At 41.0% G+C, this 15123-nt stretch overlaps 1 protein-coding gene across 1 annotated transcript in view; it reads right to left on the bottom strand.

Moving 5' to 3' along the window:
• Nucleotides 1-1037: 1037 nt before the first annotated feature.
• Nucleotides 1038-15123, bottom strand: part of LOC111240324 (TSC22 domain family protein 2-like) — a 36587-nt gene continuing 22501 nt past the window's right edge. Inside the window, exons 2-3 of the mRNA XM_022770296.1 lie at nt 4088-4139; nt 1038-3534 (exon numbers count right to left, since the gene is read on the bottom strand). Of these exons, the coding sequence (XP_022626017.1) occupies nt 3241-3534; nt 4088-4139 (346 nt within the window). The 3' untranslated portion in view covers nt 1038-3240. The remainder of the gene's footprint in view (nt 3535-4087; nt 4140-15123) is intronic.

The raw sequence follows: 15123 nt of genomic DNA, 5'->3' as shown, positions 1-15123 counted from the left end.
GGTTTCTCAGCTGAGAGGCTTCGAGTAGCAGGGAGATGGGTGAAGTCTTGTTTTTGCACCTGTCCAATAAGCAGCGCTAGTTTAAGCTCAAATACTTTGATTTGGGAATACATGTCAGATTAGTTTCCCCTTGCCTTGACTTCTCGGTTGGGAACGGGACCGCCGGTTTCTCAGCTGAGAGGCTTCGAGTAGCAGGGAGATGGGTGAAGTCTTGTTTTTGCACCTGTCCAATAAGCAGCGCTAGTTTAAGCTCAAATACTTTGATTTGGGAATACATGTCAGATTAGTTTTCCCTTGCCTTGGAGCTGCAAGTTGAGGCCGTTTAAAATTTCTGACACATCTGTTAATAAAGGCGAGGTCCCATTTCCATTCTGTGTCGATCAGCTCTGGGACAGTTTTTCCCTTTGTCAGGAGAAAGGCATTGATTTCGGGTAGCAGGTCGTAAAAACACTTCAAAACTCTGCCCCGGCTTAACCAGCGGACTTCAGTGTGGTAAAGCACGTCTCCGTGGGCTGATTCTAGCTTGGAGAGAAAGGCTTGGAACTGCCTGTGTTTAAGTCCGTTTGCTCTGATGAAGTTTATGCAGGACACAACCACCTTCATGACAGATTCCCACCTCAGAACTTTGCAGCTTGACGCTGGCTCGGTCACGATCAAAGTCACGTCAGAATATACCATTGTGTGAGGAGGTGAAGATGAGCCACTATTAACTATAAATAGCTCATAACTATGGTCAATTTTAATTAGAATGCCAACCTTTAGGTACGGATATGTTATGATGTTATGATAGGAAAATGCAATTTAATAAAAATTGGTTGATGTTTAGAGGGATTGTCTGGGATCGTTAAGTGGGCCACTCCAATTGCTTTGGCGGGCCGGATGTGGCCTGCGGGCCGCTGTTTGGGGACCCCTGTTATAGACCCATGTTTTGGATTTTATGGTTTACAAAATGTAATAGAAACGTTAAGAGTGGTTCGACATTTGTCACAAAATGGGGTGATAAATAAGGGGGGTAATAAAAACACACAAAGACAGTCTCTTAATAAAACAGTAATTTATTTCTGACTGAAAACTAAAATCGTCTGAACAGCACATTACAAGGGCATTGTTAAGATATTTTCTCCAAGGCTCAGTGATCACTTTCATACAGTACACTTGGCATGTACACGGCATCTCCTTCAAAACAAAAAGAAAAACAGAAAGAAAACAACTCTAAACAGAGAAGAAATGAGCCCATTTGCAAACAGAAAAAAGTGGGAAATTAAAGAGTCCATCCTGTAGAAAGATGACTGATTGTACAATTACCAAGCATTTTGGTTTGGTTCTAAGCCACAGAGAAAGAAACCGGATCGCCTGACGACAGCAGACGACGGCACAGGAGGCACAAAGACGTGACACAGACAGGACATCCCATAATATGCTCATACACAATCGACTGGGTTCCAGCTTTAAAGTGTGAAATATTTAATAGTTTCCATTGTTTTGTTTTGAAGATATTGTCGTCTAGTTGTTATTTTTTTTTCCTTTGTTAGCAAAGTGTTGGTACACTACAATCGAAATCTAAATGCTGCATTCATTAAATACATTAAAATTTGCAATGTAACAAAATCTTTTCTCTGCATATGAAATTCAACACATGAAAACAAAAGATGGCTCCTTTTCTGACTAATGGAAGGCCCCTTCCTCCAGCCAACACTAATGCCTTTCCATTCTTTTTCTTTTTTTTTTTCTTTTTTTAATTCTCACCCTCGACTACTTACTCCACCCTCTCTGCCCATTGTTCTTTCGCTTTCATAAATCCTCTCACAATCATTCACAGACTGACAACTTGACAGAAAAATAAGAGTGCTGGATAAAAACATGAGGTAAGAAAGTGGTTTGATTATAGATCATGCAGAACATGCAAAACAGCAACAAAATATAGGGATGGAGAGAGTAGAAAAAAATACGAGTGTGCATTTAAAAATGGGAGAAAGAAAAAAAAAAAAAAAAAAAAAAAAAAAAAAAAAAAAAAAAAACTTACACAGCTTTGTGTCTTTGGTTATAAAGTAGGTCGAACAATTTTCACAGCTTTTCATCCCCACAACCAAACCCCCAAATTCATTTCTATTTTTTGTTTTGACAAAGAAAGTCTAGAAAGTTATTTAATAGTTTTCTTTATCGAAACATCCCATCACATATTTCATATCTTGGTTCTCCTGTACAAACCCTCCTCCCTCGCTCTTAATACTTTACACTTTACAAAATATACATTCAACCTGGCTCCCACCTAATGCAAGCTCGGCTTTAGTGTTAGCACTATTTCATGAAAAGAAAAATTTCTATTATGGAACTTATTGCCTACTTATTGAGATCTACTTGTTGCAAGAGACTACCAAATTTTATACCTGACAGATTCTAAAATACCAAAAGACCAAAGAGAAAGGTTTCTTTTTTGTTTTTAATAAGTATCTCCATGACATTGTTCATTTACATTATGAAAATAGCAGCCCTGAAATAAATAAATGCAAATACTAAAACTGAACTAATGAAAAAGTATTATGATTCATGTCAAAGTACGGTGGCTCTGAGAAAACAACGCAAGCTTTTGTTGCAGCATATAACAAGCCAAGGCGCTCGACTCGCTCCGCTCAAGCTGAGGCGCCCGCTGGCGTCCTCCTCTGCTCAGGGAAGCCGAACCCTCTCCCCCACTTCTCCCTCGGTTCTCTGGCCTCTTCCAGCGCTGGAGTGATGTGGGGTAGAGATACTGGGAAGGACAGTCCCTGCTGGATGTTTTTTTACAGGACCCTCGTCGCCACACTGGCCCCTCACAGAGGCACCGTCCTCTTCCACCACTTGTTGCCCCAACAAATCAAGCTCTCTTTGCCCTTTGACCCCCATCTCCTGCACAAGAACGGCATGCAGTTTTATGGTGCGCACCGGCTCCCCTGCCCCTCCTTCCTTCTTCAGCTTTCCTACAGCCAAACACAGGGCCAGAATAAGACGTTTCAAGGGGTGGTAAATGTCTTAATAATGTGAAGGCCCGGTGACGGCAGCGTGCACACACTGAAGCATGGCTCTTGGTGGCAAACAAAGATGTCGCTGTTGATTTTTCCTAAAATGGAACATACTGAACGCAGAGCCGAGCCTTTTGCTTTATGGAGCTAAGGGGACGGTAGTAGTTGTTGTCTTTTTCTAACAGGATCTTCCACTCCTGTCCGTGGAAGGTGTGTTTGCGCGTATGAACTGAGGGAAGGGGGATCACGCCGAGGTGATGTTGGGCTGATGAGGGACGCTCTGACTCCCGTCGTGGTGCGCCAAGGGGGTGTTGTTGCTGGTGATGAGCGGGTGTTGCTGCTGCAGCGGAGGCGATGTGCTGCTGCCCTGGGTGAGCTGATTGGACAGCTGGTTCAGCTGCTCCGTGTTGGCCAGCGACTTCAGCACGGCGTTCTCGCGCTCCAGCACTGAATTCCTCTCGTACAGCTCCTTGATCTGCTCCTTCAACACCTCCACCTCCTCACGAACAGCATACATCAGGTGGCTCTTCACCAAGTCCTGAGAGAAGACAAGAAATGGGAGACAAAAGTTACTACACAAAGTGACACTAGAAATATAAATGGGCATAATCATTTTTTAAACTGCAGGTTTTTTCCTCAAAGAAAGAAAAGGGAAAAAACATCATCTCAGCTTTAAGATGATGTGTGACTACTTTTTTTTTTTTGCAACATCTTAGCACAGAGGCGTCATTACCATGGGGATTTTGCAGCTGCATTTCCAAGAGATGACTTGTCAATGAAACTGTGTGGATTTTGAGATTTTTTTTTATTTTATTTTTTTTTTACGAAGGCCCTACTGAGGGCTGTATTCAGAACAGGAAATGCAGAAGCATTACTGAACTAGATGTTGGTTGAATTTATCACATATTATTATTATTATTACATTAAATTTTCCTCCAAGCGGGTTTTATGTTCATCCTCTCTGACACAGTTGTCACTTTAATGTCAGCAGCATAACATTCGTTATGATTCAGTCACTGTACAGGCCTGCAGAGAATGTGTTTCACCTGACCACATTCTGTTGTAACTTTCAAATCTGTGGGAAAACTCACCATTGCCTGCTCAATCTTGTTATCGATGGCAACAACACTGGCTCCGGATGCACTGTGGAGAGAAAGAGCTCAAGTTACCACAAGATACCAATCTCATGTCTACCACATGGTCTCGATTGACATCAGCTCTTACACACTCACTAACTGCCAAGTTAGTGACAAACATGACCTCAAATAGTTCACTGGTATTTCTCAGGTGTAAACGAAAAAAAAAAAAAAAAACCCATTGCGTATTTTTCTGACAGAATTTTGACAGAGTTTCTGGAGAATGAGAAGAACTGATTCCTTATCCGAAACAAACGCGCACACACATGCCAAAAATAAAAAAAAAAATCTATTTTTAGTGCTCTCGAGAGAAAGTGTCACAGATGAGTGTTTTCAAAACCAACATAGAGCCAATGTAAGATGTTATTAAAGGCAAAGTGGGATGTTACAAACCAAGCAAACTAGTGACTTACATGAAAAACATGAGAGAGAGAGAGAGAGAGAGAGAGGGGGCGAGAGGGGAAATTTGTCTCATGCTTATTATTCCATTGTGTGGCCAGTCATCTCACAACTGAAGAGGTCTTTTAAAATAGCTACATTTCAATACCACTTCACAAACCATGATTAAAATGACAAAAAACTTTCAGCACAGGTTCTTCTCTTACCTCTGTTACGGCACCATTTACTTTACATAGATTTCTGCATTAAGTCCCAAAATAACAAACTCTAACGCCAATATACTGATACCAGTTGGCCTTCATCACAGACACCACACACTAAATAAATGATAAACCCCAAAGTCCTAAACACTGCTGTTGATGTGTCTTGTCACCAACAAACATGTCCTAGATGGAGATTGCACTTTAAATTGCTTATGTCTTTTATTTTGAGGGATCTTTGTGGCCCATATCAACATGACAGGGGCTACGCTATAAACTTCCTCAAGGGTAAGTTTCCACGCAGAGTCACCTCACCTGACGTCTTTCATCAGTAAAAACCAGGTGTTTGAGTCTGAATAGGAATATACAGTGAAGGCTGTGTCACGTGTGAATCAGATGTGCATATTAACAGGTAATGAAACCAGCACCACACATTACTTGTATAGAATGATTTTAAAATGTAAAATGCACAAAGGATGGATGCAACACATTTCACCACAACCTTTCTGAGTCGGATAACAAAGCTCCAGGGGAGTATTGAAATACCAGCATTTCAGCATGCATCAGCTACAGTATCTATGTATGAAAGCAGTGCAGAGAAAGCACATCACAGACAGGGAGTGTAGCTTCAATCCTGCAGGAGTGGTATTCCGGGTGCGGCTGATGCCGCCGACATGGATCAGTTTACATTCTCAGCTAAATCTCATTGTTTCCATCTGCAGACTCTGTATGAGGACATGTTTTATCATGTCGTGGTAAAACACTAAGCACCCACGTTGCTTCTTCGTGAGTAGCTTTTCTTAAAACTGTTATCAAAGCCACTTAGGGCAGCGCAACATCTCGTTTTCCAGCCCCTCCCCCCTCCACCGAGAAAAAGAAACAACGCATCCCACTTTATAAACAAAAGGCCACCAACTTACTCAACGACGCTGCAGATCCTCACACAACGAAACGATTCCAAGTTTCGCGAGAGTTTACCTCGCGGAAAGAAAGAAATAAACTCCTTACAAGATCTTTATCCGTTTCAACAGATAACGGTTTTCTCCCGAAAAGCTCTCTTGCACAATCATCCGCCCTGCTCGGATGTGGATGGGGGAGAAGGAAAAAAAAAAGACCGAGGCGTTTTCGTGCCGCTAGAAGGTGCTCTGACGAGAATCTGAGGCATGAGAGGGAACATAATGTGCAGACAGACTAATAGAGTTTGGAAGTAGTTTAAAGTCAAATCTGATATAAATATAGCGAGAAAAAAACATGTAAACAGATAAACCGAGGTAAACAACCCATTAACTAAATATGGAATATATACGTTCATATGAAATATATTCACGAGTTCTGAGTTGTTTCAATACTGAAACGATATCTCTTGTGAGTCAATCTGATGGAGATTGAACTTGGAGAACTGCAGGGGGAAAGTCAACAATAAACTAACTTCAGTAACTACACTCAAACTTTCTGTGGATTTAAAAAAACAAAAAACAAAAAAAAAACATTATAAACCAAATGTGAGAACTGTGCAGCGCCACAGCTTCATGTGGAGCTCCAGGAGTCTATGCAACGTTTACATCCACACATGCTGGAGCGCACGTACAGCGCACTGTGGGCAGCCGGGGGGGGGGGGGGGCTACAAACACAAACCCAACAGATGCCACACTTGAGGGAAAACATGCTGGTGTGCCACAACCAGACCAGAGAGAGGACAGAGGCGTGCATACCAAACAGCTGATGGCCAAATACTTAAAACATGCGGGGCACCCAGTGAGAGCAAATGGCCATTTAGCAGATTGGATGTCAACTATGCCAAAGATGGGATAACACACTCCTGACTGAGTTAAAGATCCTAAGTCCACATAAAGATATAGGAGGCAGTAAAACCTAAATGAGCTAAAATGAAACAACATACTCAAACCATAAGAACGGCAACATACCCACCGATTGTAACAAGCACACACGCCACATAAACGTGAACTAATCCGACAGTAAAACACATGACAGAGACCGTACACAAAAGCCTGTTACCTGCATCTCGCTCTGTAAGACATCAACCGCCCAGAATATGTGGGTGAAGTTCCCGGGGAGCAGGGCAGAGTGTAGCTCATTCTGCAGCGCATCTTAGCGTCTCTCCAAAGTCTGCTAAAGTTTTCTGGTATACTAGTCCACTGTGTGTTCAAACACTGATGACTCTTGTTTGACTAGGTGCCGAGTGAGTCTTAAAACCCCGCTCGGTCACATGGTGAGAAAACAAAGGGGCGGAGCTCAGCCTCTCCCTCCCTCTCCACTTAATTTACTCCTGGGAAGACTCTTGAATAAGTTACATTATTCTCTACCACTGTCTGCCAGGACCGTCGCCACTCCAGAGGCACAGGACGACTTATTCAAAGATTAAGCCTTAATTAAATAGGAGGCAGTGTGTTTATACATGTACTTGATGTCCCTGATCTTTTCTCTTAGTACAAATGTGTAACTCTTGAGTTGACAGTAGGGCATATTTTATTAAATAACTTCTTTTTTTTTTTTTGTAGGGCATAACAAAAGTGCAGTGCTGTTCACCCTTAAAGAGAAATAAGAGATGAGTATGAGTATACGATAACAGCAGCTGGCACTGATGCCAAAGTATGTTGTGTTTTTACAAACAATCGAGCAATTTAAACTGTGCCAAAGTTAATCTCCACAACAGTTTTCCTGAATTTCCAGTCATGTTTCAGCACGTTTACCATTCAGTGCCCATTTAATGTGATTATTCTATATCTAAAGTGTTGGGGAAAATAATTTCAAGCAGTTACATTGTGAAATCTGTGTAGGAGCCATCAAAAGTAAGTGTGAAAAGCTGACTGAGATGGGTTATTTTTTCATGAACTGTATAGTGTTACGAAATGAGAATATTGTACGTTTTTATTGGTAATTGCAAGTGATCACATTGGTAATGCAACGTTCCACATTTCTACAGTCTTCTCTCCGTCTGTCCTGGGGCAACACAACGAACAAAATATGTGAGCAAAGGAAATACTTTAAAAATTCCAGCTCATTTTCCTACTCATCTGAGTTCTTGTCGAATTACTGAGCAAGCTAAAAATATTTTAACTGTAGTTCAGAGATGATGTACAGCATAACAGATCCACACTGACACAGTGACAGCAGGGTAAATGAGTTTGCATTCCACAATGAGCGTCTCTCTTGGACTTGTGATCTGAACACTGATAAACAACGCGAGGAGAAGACATTCCTCCCTTTGAACTGAGCAGTTACACATATGCGACAAAGAGAGAGACTAATGTCCACGAGCTGAGGCTGGAATATGTTTTTATCAATAATAAAAAATAAAAGACATGCAGTTTGTTTGGAACAAATTAGCTCTTCAAGTGCCTGGGAGATCTGGCCTTAAAGACTGAAATGTTTAGAAATGTTAGGGAGAAAAAACAAGGCCTAAACTAATTTGTTACTATTCGGCGTCCAAGCAAAATAAAGTAAATTGTACATTTTATTCAAGGAGGACATGTGGCGGTTTATATAAGGACCACTCGCTGTGTTAACCTCAACATGGGCCTTTCCCGCAGACTGTAGCAGAGCACACATGCACTCGTCCCCCCCAACAAAGTCTGCAGGACCACATGGCAGCACATTCCAGCTTTGGACACCTCCGGCCCCGAGGCCAGCGCCTCCAAACCCAGACATCTGTGTCAGAGCCACCATCATGCTGGGACAACACACAGTCGAGCTCCTCAGTGAGGACTGGTTATCAAAACAGTCCTGTAACCACAAGGTGTTTTGGTTTGATACCAGCTACAGCCCGATTTCCATCATCGGCATGTTTCCTGTTTGACACAGAGCTCCTGCCTGCTCACACACAACAAGTTACTCATATGCTTTTGAGTCTGACTTTGTGTGTGGCTCTGTATCATATGAGACACGTGCAGGAGCAAACTGTGGTCTCTTCCATCTCTCTCTTCCACCTCGTTTGTCACATGATGTTTTATAGTGTCCGAAATCCACTGCGTTCTCCATTGGGGCACAGATGCACCGGCACACGTCCCGGTCCCAAAACATACAAACACTCACTGTAGGGGGAGGCAGCTGAATAAATTAGACCTCAGTGATAACCCCCCCCCCTCTGGGAGTGTATTTCAAAACAATAGCTGGAGGGTGGGGGCTGTAACAACAGAGGAGTGCGCTCACTGACGACTCACCGTTGCCCTCTTTCAGATGCAGCGGCCTGCTTTAGCCTGGGTCTCATTGTTTGTCTTTCAAGATGCAGTTCAGCTGATGCATCAGAGGAGGTCAGCAGAGGCTCCGAGTAGTTTGAGCAAAAAACTTCAGGGAAAACTCACAGTCTTCTCTTATTGATCACAATGAACTCATTGTTATGGCAGAATTCAGCTAGAGGCTTCCATTTTGAGGAGGCTAAAGCGTTCAAACATCACAGTCATCATGGTTCTAACATTTGAAACTTTCAAAACAATCCCCGATTCACTCAGCAGTGTGAACCTGCACATGTAACATGTACAGAGAACTGAAAGTGGCTTCTTCCATTTCACTTACTGAAAACATAAAAAAAAAAAAATAAATAAAAAACCAACTACTTGCTTGACCCTGCCACCAACCAAGCTGGCCCCTCAACACTCTGCTCCACTAATGATCACCCTCTCTGAAAACAAAGAGACCAGTATTTTACAAGAGAGCCTTCTCAACAGGGGACCTCTGAGCTTCTCATGTTTACCTATCTAGTTAGATAAATCAGATCATGGCAGCGGTCACGTCCAGTTTTCCATGGAAATCTCCACTGTAAATAAAAATGTTTTTGATGGAGATCAATTACTTTAAGAATATGTCTCAGTCAAGACTGTCATGTTTTTCATTTCTTAAGATACTTTCTCGATCCAGAAAATTCTTTTAACATTTCTAGGGCTGAAAATAACGATTATTTTCATTATCGATTAATCTTCTGATGATTTTCCAAATGAAAATCAGCCAATCTATTTATGTATTTCATCTTACTATCATATGTGACAAAGAAAAACATAAAATCCTATATAGAAGCTGTAACTAGCAAATGTTTGGCATTTTTACTTGAAAAATGACTGAAATGATTGATTGTGGTTGAATAATCTGTCAATCAACTTATCAATTAATTGACCAAACATTTCTTAAGCTTTCTTAAAAAGACATACAGAAATTTTTAAACTCCTAATCCATTTTAGGAAAGTCCCTCAAGTGCTCAGACAAAAAACCAAATTTGAAGTATTTGAAGTATAACAGGACGATTCCATGACGACAACTTACGTCAAACCACACAAAAACTTTCCTTTTTGTTGTTAATTATTAATTAAAACTGGACAAAGGATTCAAAGTGAACATTTTTGCTGTGTAATCTTTCCATGTTAATTTCTTTCACCGCCGAGGAGTCTGGGTAAAATGATAATGTGCACTGAGAGATGTGTGAAACTAGGAATGCCATCAACATGCTTGTCATGATCAAAACAAATATCCTGAATTTTGCAAGGGGGAAACAACCCGCGGGGAATACTTGAAATTCCCCCAAAACAAAAAATTTGCATTTTGAACTACAGTAGTCACAAAGGAAAGCATCGTGACTAGCTGCCTTTGTCCTTAATGCCCTGAAAAGCTTCAAGCAATAATGACAATTGCAGGATGCTGGAAGTATGTTAATATGTGCCTCTGAACATGGTGGATTTTTCAGACGCTGTATTGTCGGGACGTGTGGTCTACATAAGGGGAGGTCCACGCCGACACAATAGAGACTAAACAACATAAGACAGACCTCAGGGACCTCTTGTCTGGAGATGGAAGTTTTATTTTTCCAGCAGTAAATCAGAGTCATGAGTAGGTGTGTCTGCTGCCACCGAGCTTCCTAGTAAACAGCTCAAAGGAACTGTCCTACTCTCACCCTCGCCTGTTATATAATCCCTAGACTTGTGCACAAACATGGCCTTGTTCTGCATATGTCCCTACGTGACATGCTCAGAGACCCCCAGCCTGTCCTCCGCTAAGACATGGACACCTCTAGCAGATGTCTTGGTGGATGAACCGGACGACAGGGAGTATGAGCAGGAATAAAGGCCCTTGAGGGTTTAATACAGTCAAGGATAAGATCTGAATTCTTGAGACAGCGGATGAGCTTTAGCCATCACTCTTAATTTAAACGGGTTATGGAGGACCTTGTTATTTTAGCCTGTCTAGAGGCTAAAATAACTACCAGCAGGGATGTTTGTTAATGGTTGCAGAGCCGTCCTGCTCCTGAAGAAGTGATAAAGAGCCACAGTGTAATGTGACCATCAAACTCCATATGCAAACAGAGGGGGTGATCCAGGGCAGGGGGTCACTCCAGCCTTAAATAATCACAGGCAAAATGGTGTTCAACCTAAACCAGCTCTTCAGCACGCACCATGTGCTTCGATATCATATTTCACTACTTTTTCTTTGCCTCCCTGAGTGATCTGGGTCTGTGCCACTTGTTTGGCTCAATGTGGATTAAGACCGCACTGGAATGTGTTAAAAGTAATAGTGCTACTCCTGAGGCTTTAATGGGAAAATCCTGGCACCTCACCGTTAACGAGCCTCTGTATGCAGCAGAGCATTTATCACAGGATCAAGGACTTAGGCGGTGTTCAGGCCTGGCATTAATATGCGTCTCGGGTGATCTGATCCCAAGTGGACAGCTCTAAGCATGTCAGTTCACACCTGGCATTAGAATAGGTCTTCATATGCATCTCCAGTGACCATTTGTGATCGACTTACTTTCCCGATCTATGTGCAAATAAACACAAACATCATTTCTGTTTGTAAAGACCAAATGCAATGTTGTTTTTAGCCAGACCGACTATGACAGACGGGTCTATTGTCAATATGTTTGTGAAAGACAGGGAGAGGGGAAGAGAGAGGGAGAGAGCGGGGCAAGGAGTGCCTGAGTGAATCAATGAGCTTTCCACAGCTCTACAATGAAATAGGATTTTATCCATTTGAAATAGTAAAAAAAAAAAAAAAAAAAAAAAAAAACAGAAAAAAGGAAAATCAATGTGGTCAATGCTGATATTGTGATGGGCCGCCATAAATAAATCAATGTGTGGGAGACATTGTGACAAGTGTAAAAATATTCTTGGTTCATTATGAAAGTGTAGCGGAGGACGTCAGTTAAGTGTCTCCTCAATGCATCTTGGGTCCATTCACACCTGTACTCAGAGCTGTCTACTTGTAACTGTATCACCTGGGATGCATCCTCAGCCTCATTTGGCTCCCTCTCTGAAGTACAGGGTTTGGGTCAGACTAATGTCACTAGGTACTCTGCTGCCAAGACACTGGGCCTGATACTTGTCTCAGCAATTGTTTTTCACTGTGGCTTCAGTCTGGTTTTTGCAAAGCTTGAGTTTAAATCGTGACTTGACATTACACAGCAGAGATACAGCTTAAAAGTTATCTTAAAGATTAACTGGGAAAACTGTCTTTAAAGATCCATAAAAAGTCAATTAGTTGATGGGTTGCTGGTCTAAGCACCTCAAATGTAAGGATATGATTTTTTTTTTTTGCCATAACTGATAGTACATTTTTGAGTTCTAACATTTTAGAGACATAACCATTAATTGATTGAGAAAATAATCATCTGATTAATCAATAATAAGAATAATCGTTAGCTGCAGCCCCAATTACGTTGGAATTAAATGCATAATTCATTATTGTCCATAATCACCCACTGTATGGGCGACCATGCTATGCTTTTCATCATCGAGGCGATGATGAAAAGGCTGCATGTGTGCTCAGCAAACTTTTTTCTAGATAAATAAAAAGGTCAAACGTCAGCAAAGTTTCCAAAGATAAAGTTGACAGGATGAAAATGTTGCCACCATCCGGTGCTGTCTTTGAGACACGCAAGTGGTTTAAGAGTCTTTGATGGTTATGATCTCCAGCCATTAGTTTCTCCCTGCATCTAAAAAAAGCCTTGTTAGGTTTGAGACTAGACCTCTGCACAATGTCAAGTCATGTCATGTCTATCAAAGACCTGCAGTTAGTGATTTGGCTGGAGGGAGGTACCTCCTGTACAAACGCTGAGTAATCCGTTCAAAATTATGTACTTACTGTTGTGTGCACTTCTTACAATGACTTTGAAACAAAATTGGGCTAGGTTCTCTTAGAATATGCCCCACAGCGTGTTGGCAATTACAAAGTGTTTTTTTGTGTGCATGTTTTTCATTTGTATGGAGGCAGGGTGACCACAATCATTTCAATACCAAGAAAAAAAGGAGTATGTGGTGAAAATCCAATTTTTAACAGATGTTGAATAAACTGGCAACAGTTTCTAAAAGATACATGATTTCATAGGGGAATGATAATGGCAGATTGCTGTGAATTTATCAACTAAACTGATTAAGGAGTTCACCAGTATGGATGTGTCCTATCAGCACATCAAGAGTTAAAATGCAGCTTTCTCACGTTCAGTTTTCCTCATAATGAAATGTTTGTTTCTGTGTCATAAACGCTGGCTGCATACCTGGTCTGGAGCAAATAACCCTCCATGGCTGAGCGTAGGGCCAGTGATCAGGTGTGCTCAGTCCAAATATAAATCTGTCTTTTCTTTATTGTCTGTAATCATAAAGTTGGTCACTGTGGATGCAGGGCAATAAAAGGGCTGCTGCTGCTGCTTTACTTGGGACTAATCACAGCCTCACAATGAATCCATTGAGCAGATCAACAGATCGCTTTTCTGAAATGTTTACAAACCCAGAGTGTAACTTATAATTTAGTTAGTCTAAAATAAATGAATCTCCTGTGGTGAACCCGAGATCTAAAGAGAGCTGTATGGGATCAAATAAGGGTCAAGATTTTGAGCTTGTGAAATGATGTTCAGAAATAATTTCAAAATCCATGGTTGTTTATCAGCCTAGTAACCCTGTGGAAAGATGTGAATGTGAAGAGTTGCAGGAAAAAATTGAGAATGTCAAAATAAAATTTGTGCACAAATTACATCAACGCTGAGATTACACAAAGAATAAAAAAAAGCAAACTTTTGTGAACATATGAGTACAAATTCAAAACAGACAAATGGGAAAGGTTCGCATTCTGTGTGTGTCACTGAAGTTACACATGCAACACTATATGCTAATACTTAAGCGTTACAGGTACTAATTTCGGCGCTGCTTTAATAGTCAACATCGGGGCCAAAATTTGCAATATAAATTTACTTTTGACAAAATGCATTTTCTGCTTTGAATTAATACCCAGATGTTCACAAAATATTTTTTCCTCTCAGCCTTTATGTAACCTCATTGTTGATATCATTTTGCACAAATTTTATTTTGCCATTTAAAAAAATCTATACATTCACAAACTTGAATTTCTCAAGTACAACCTTGTCACTAATTTTAAAATTTAATCAGAACATTTTCACTGATGCCCACAACATAGTAGAAACTTGTGCAAAATATCATGGCTGTTTCTGCAGAAGTGATGTGGGGGTTCACTGCCCTGCTGAGGTTTTACATTTTTCACAAAGCAATCATTTTCAGGAATGCTCCTTTATGCCCTCAAACAGTTTGTGAGCAACCCCACCCCCCTTTCACAACGTACAAGCCCAACCTTGCAGGAGAGCTGGCGCAGGACAAAGAGAGATGGAATGAGGCGGCTCCCTCAGGTTCACCTGCGGTTAGTTGAAAAGTTTTGAATAAAGCTGCACTGTGAGTTAAAGAGCCCAGGGGCAAACATGAGCTGGACGGAGAACAAACAGAAGCGTCAAATCTTTTGTCAGCTGCAACGACACACTTGCTCAACTGCTACTGTTGTTATACATAAACATCCAGTTCATCTGGACCTGATTCGCTCTTAAGATTATAGTCATATGGACACTGGTACATCTGATGCTCATTGCACTGAATTATTCACACATTCATGACAGTTACATCCGTTTCATTCCACTAATGGTCTTTGATTACTTGCCAACAGCTGGTAGGAATCATGGGAGTGGAGATACACCAGGAGGATATTCCCATGTCACTTATGTCTTAATTTATTCCGCGTAAATCAAATGCTTTATGTGACTAATGCCTTTGTCATTACTGTGTAATAATAATTGGAAAGAAAAATATAAACTATACTGCATGTCTCAATATGATTCACAGTAAAAATGTAATAAATTTAACATATATTAGCATAATTTTTCACCCCAGGCACTGCCAAATATAAAATATAATCATCTGACACATTAAGATCAGAGACCAAAACTATGGGCTGAAAAAATATTTGCTATAATTTGTTTGGCAACACACAGCTGGGTAAGAACACACATTACACACACTATGCCATTGTGCTCAAATCTGGCAGATGAAGCAAAAGTCACAATGAAAATTACACTAATTTTCCTGAAGATTCCCTGAGACTCTCTAAAGGATCCCT

Source organism: Seriola dumerili, unplaced genomic scaffold (assembly GCF_002260705.1).
Source record: "Seriola dumerili isolate Sdu_G_001 unplaced genomic scaffold, Sdu_1.0 BDQW01000002.1, whole genome shotgun sequence".
NCBI lineage: Eukaryota > Metazoa > Chordata > Actinopteri > Carangiformes > Carangidae > Seriola > Seriola dumerili.
This window is presented reverse-complemented; position numbering and strand designations above follow the sequence as displayed.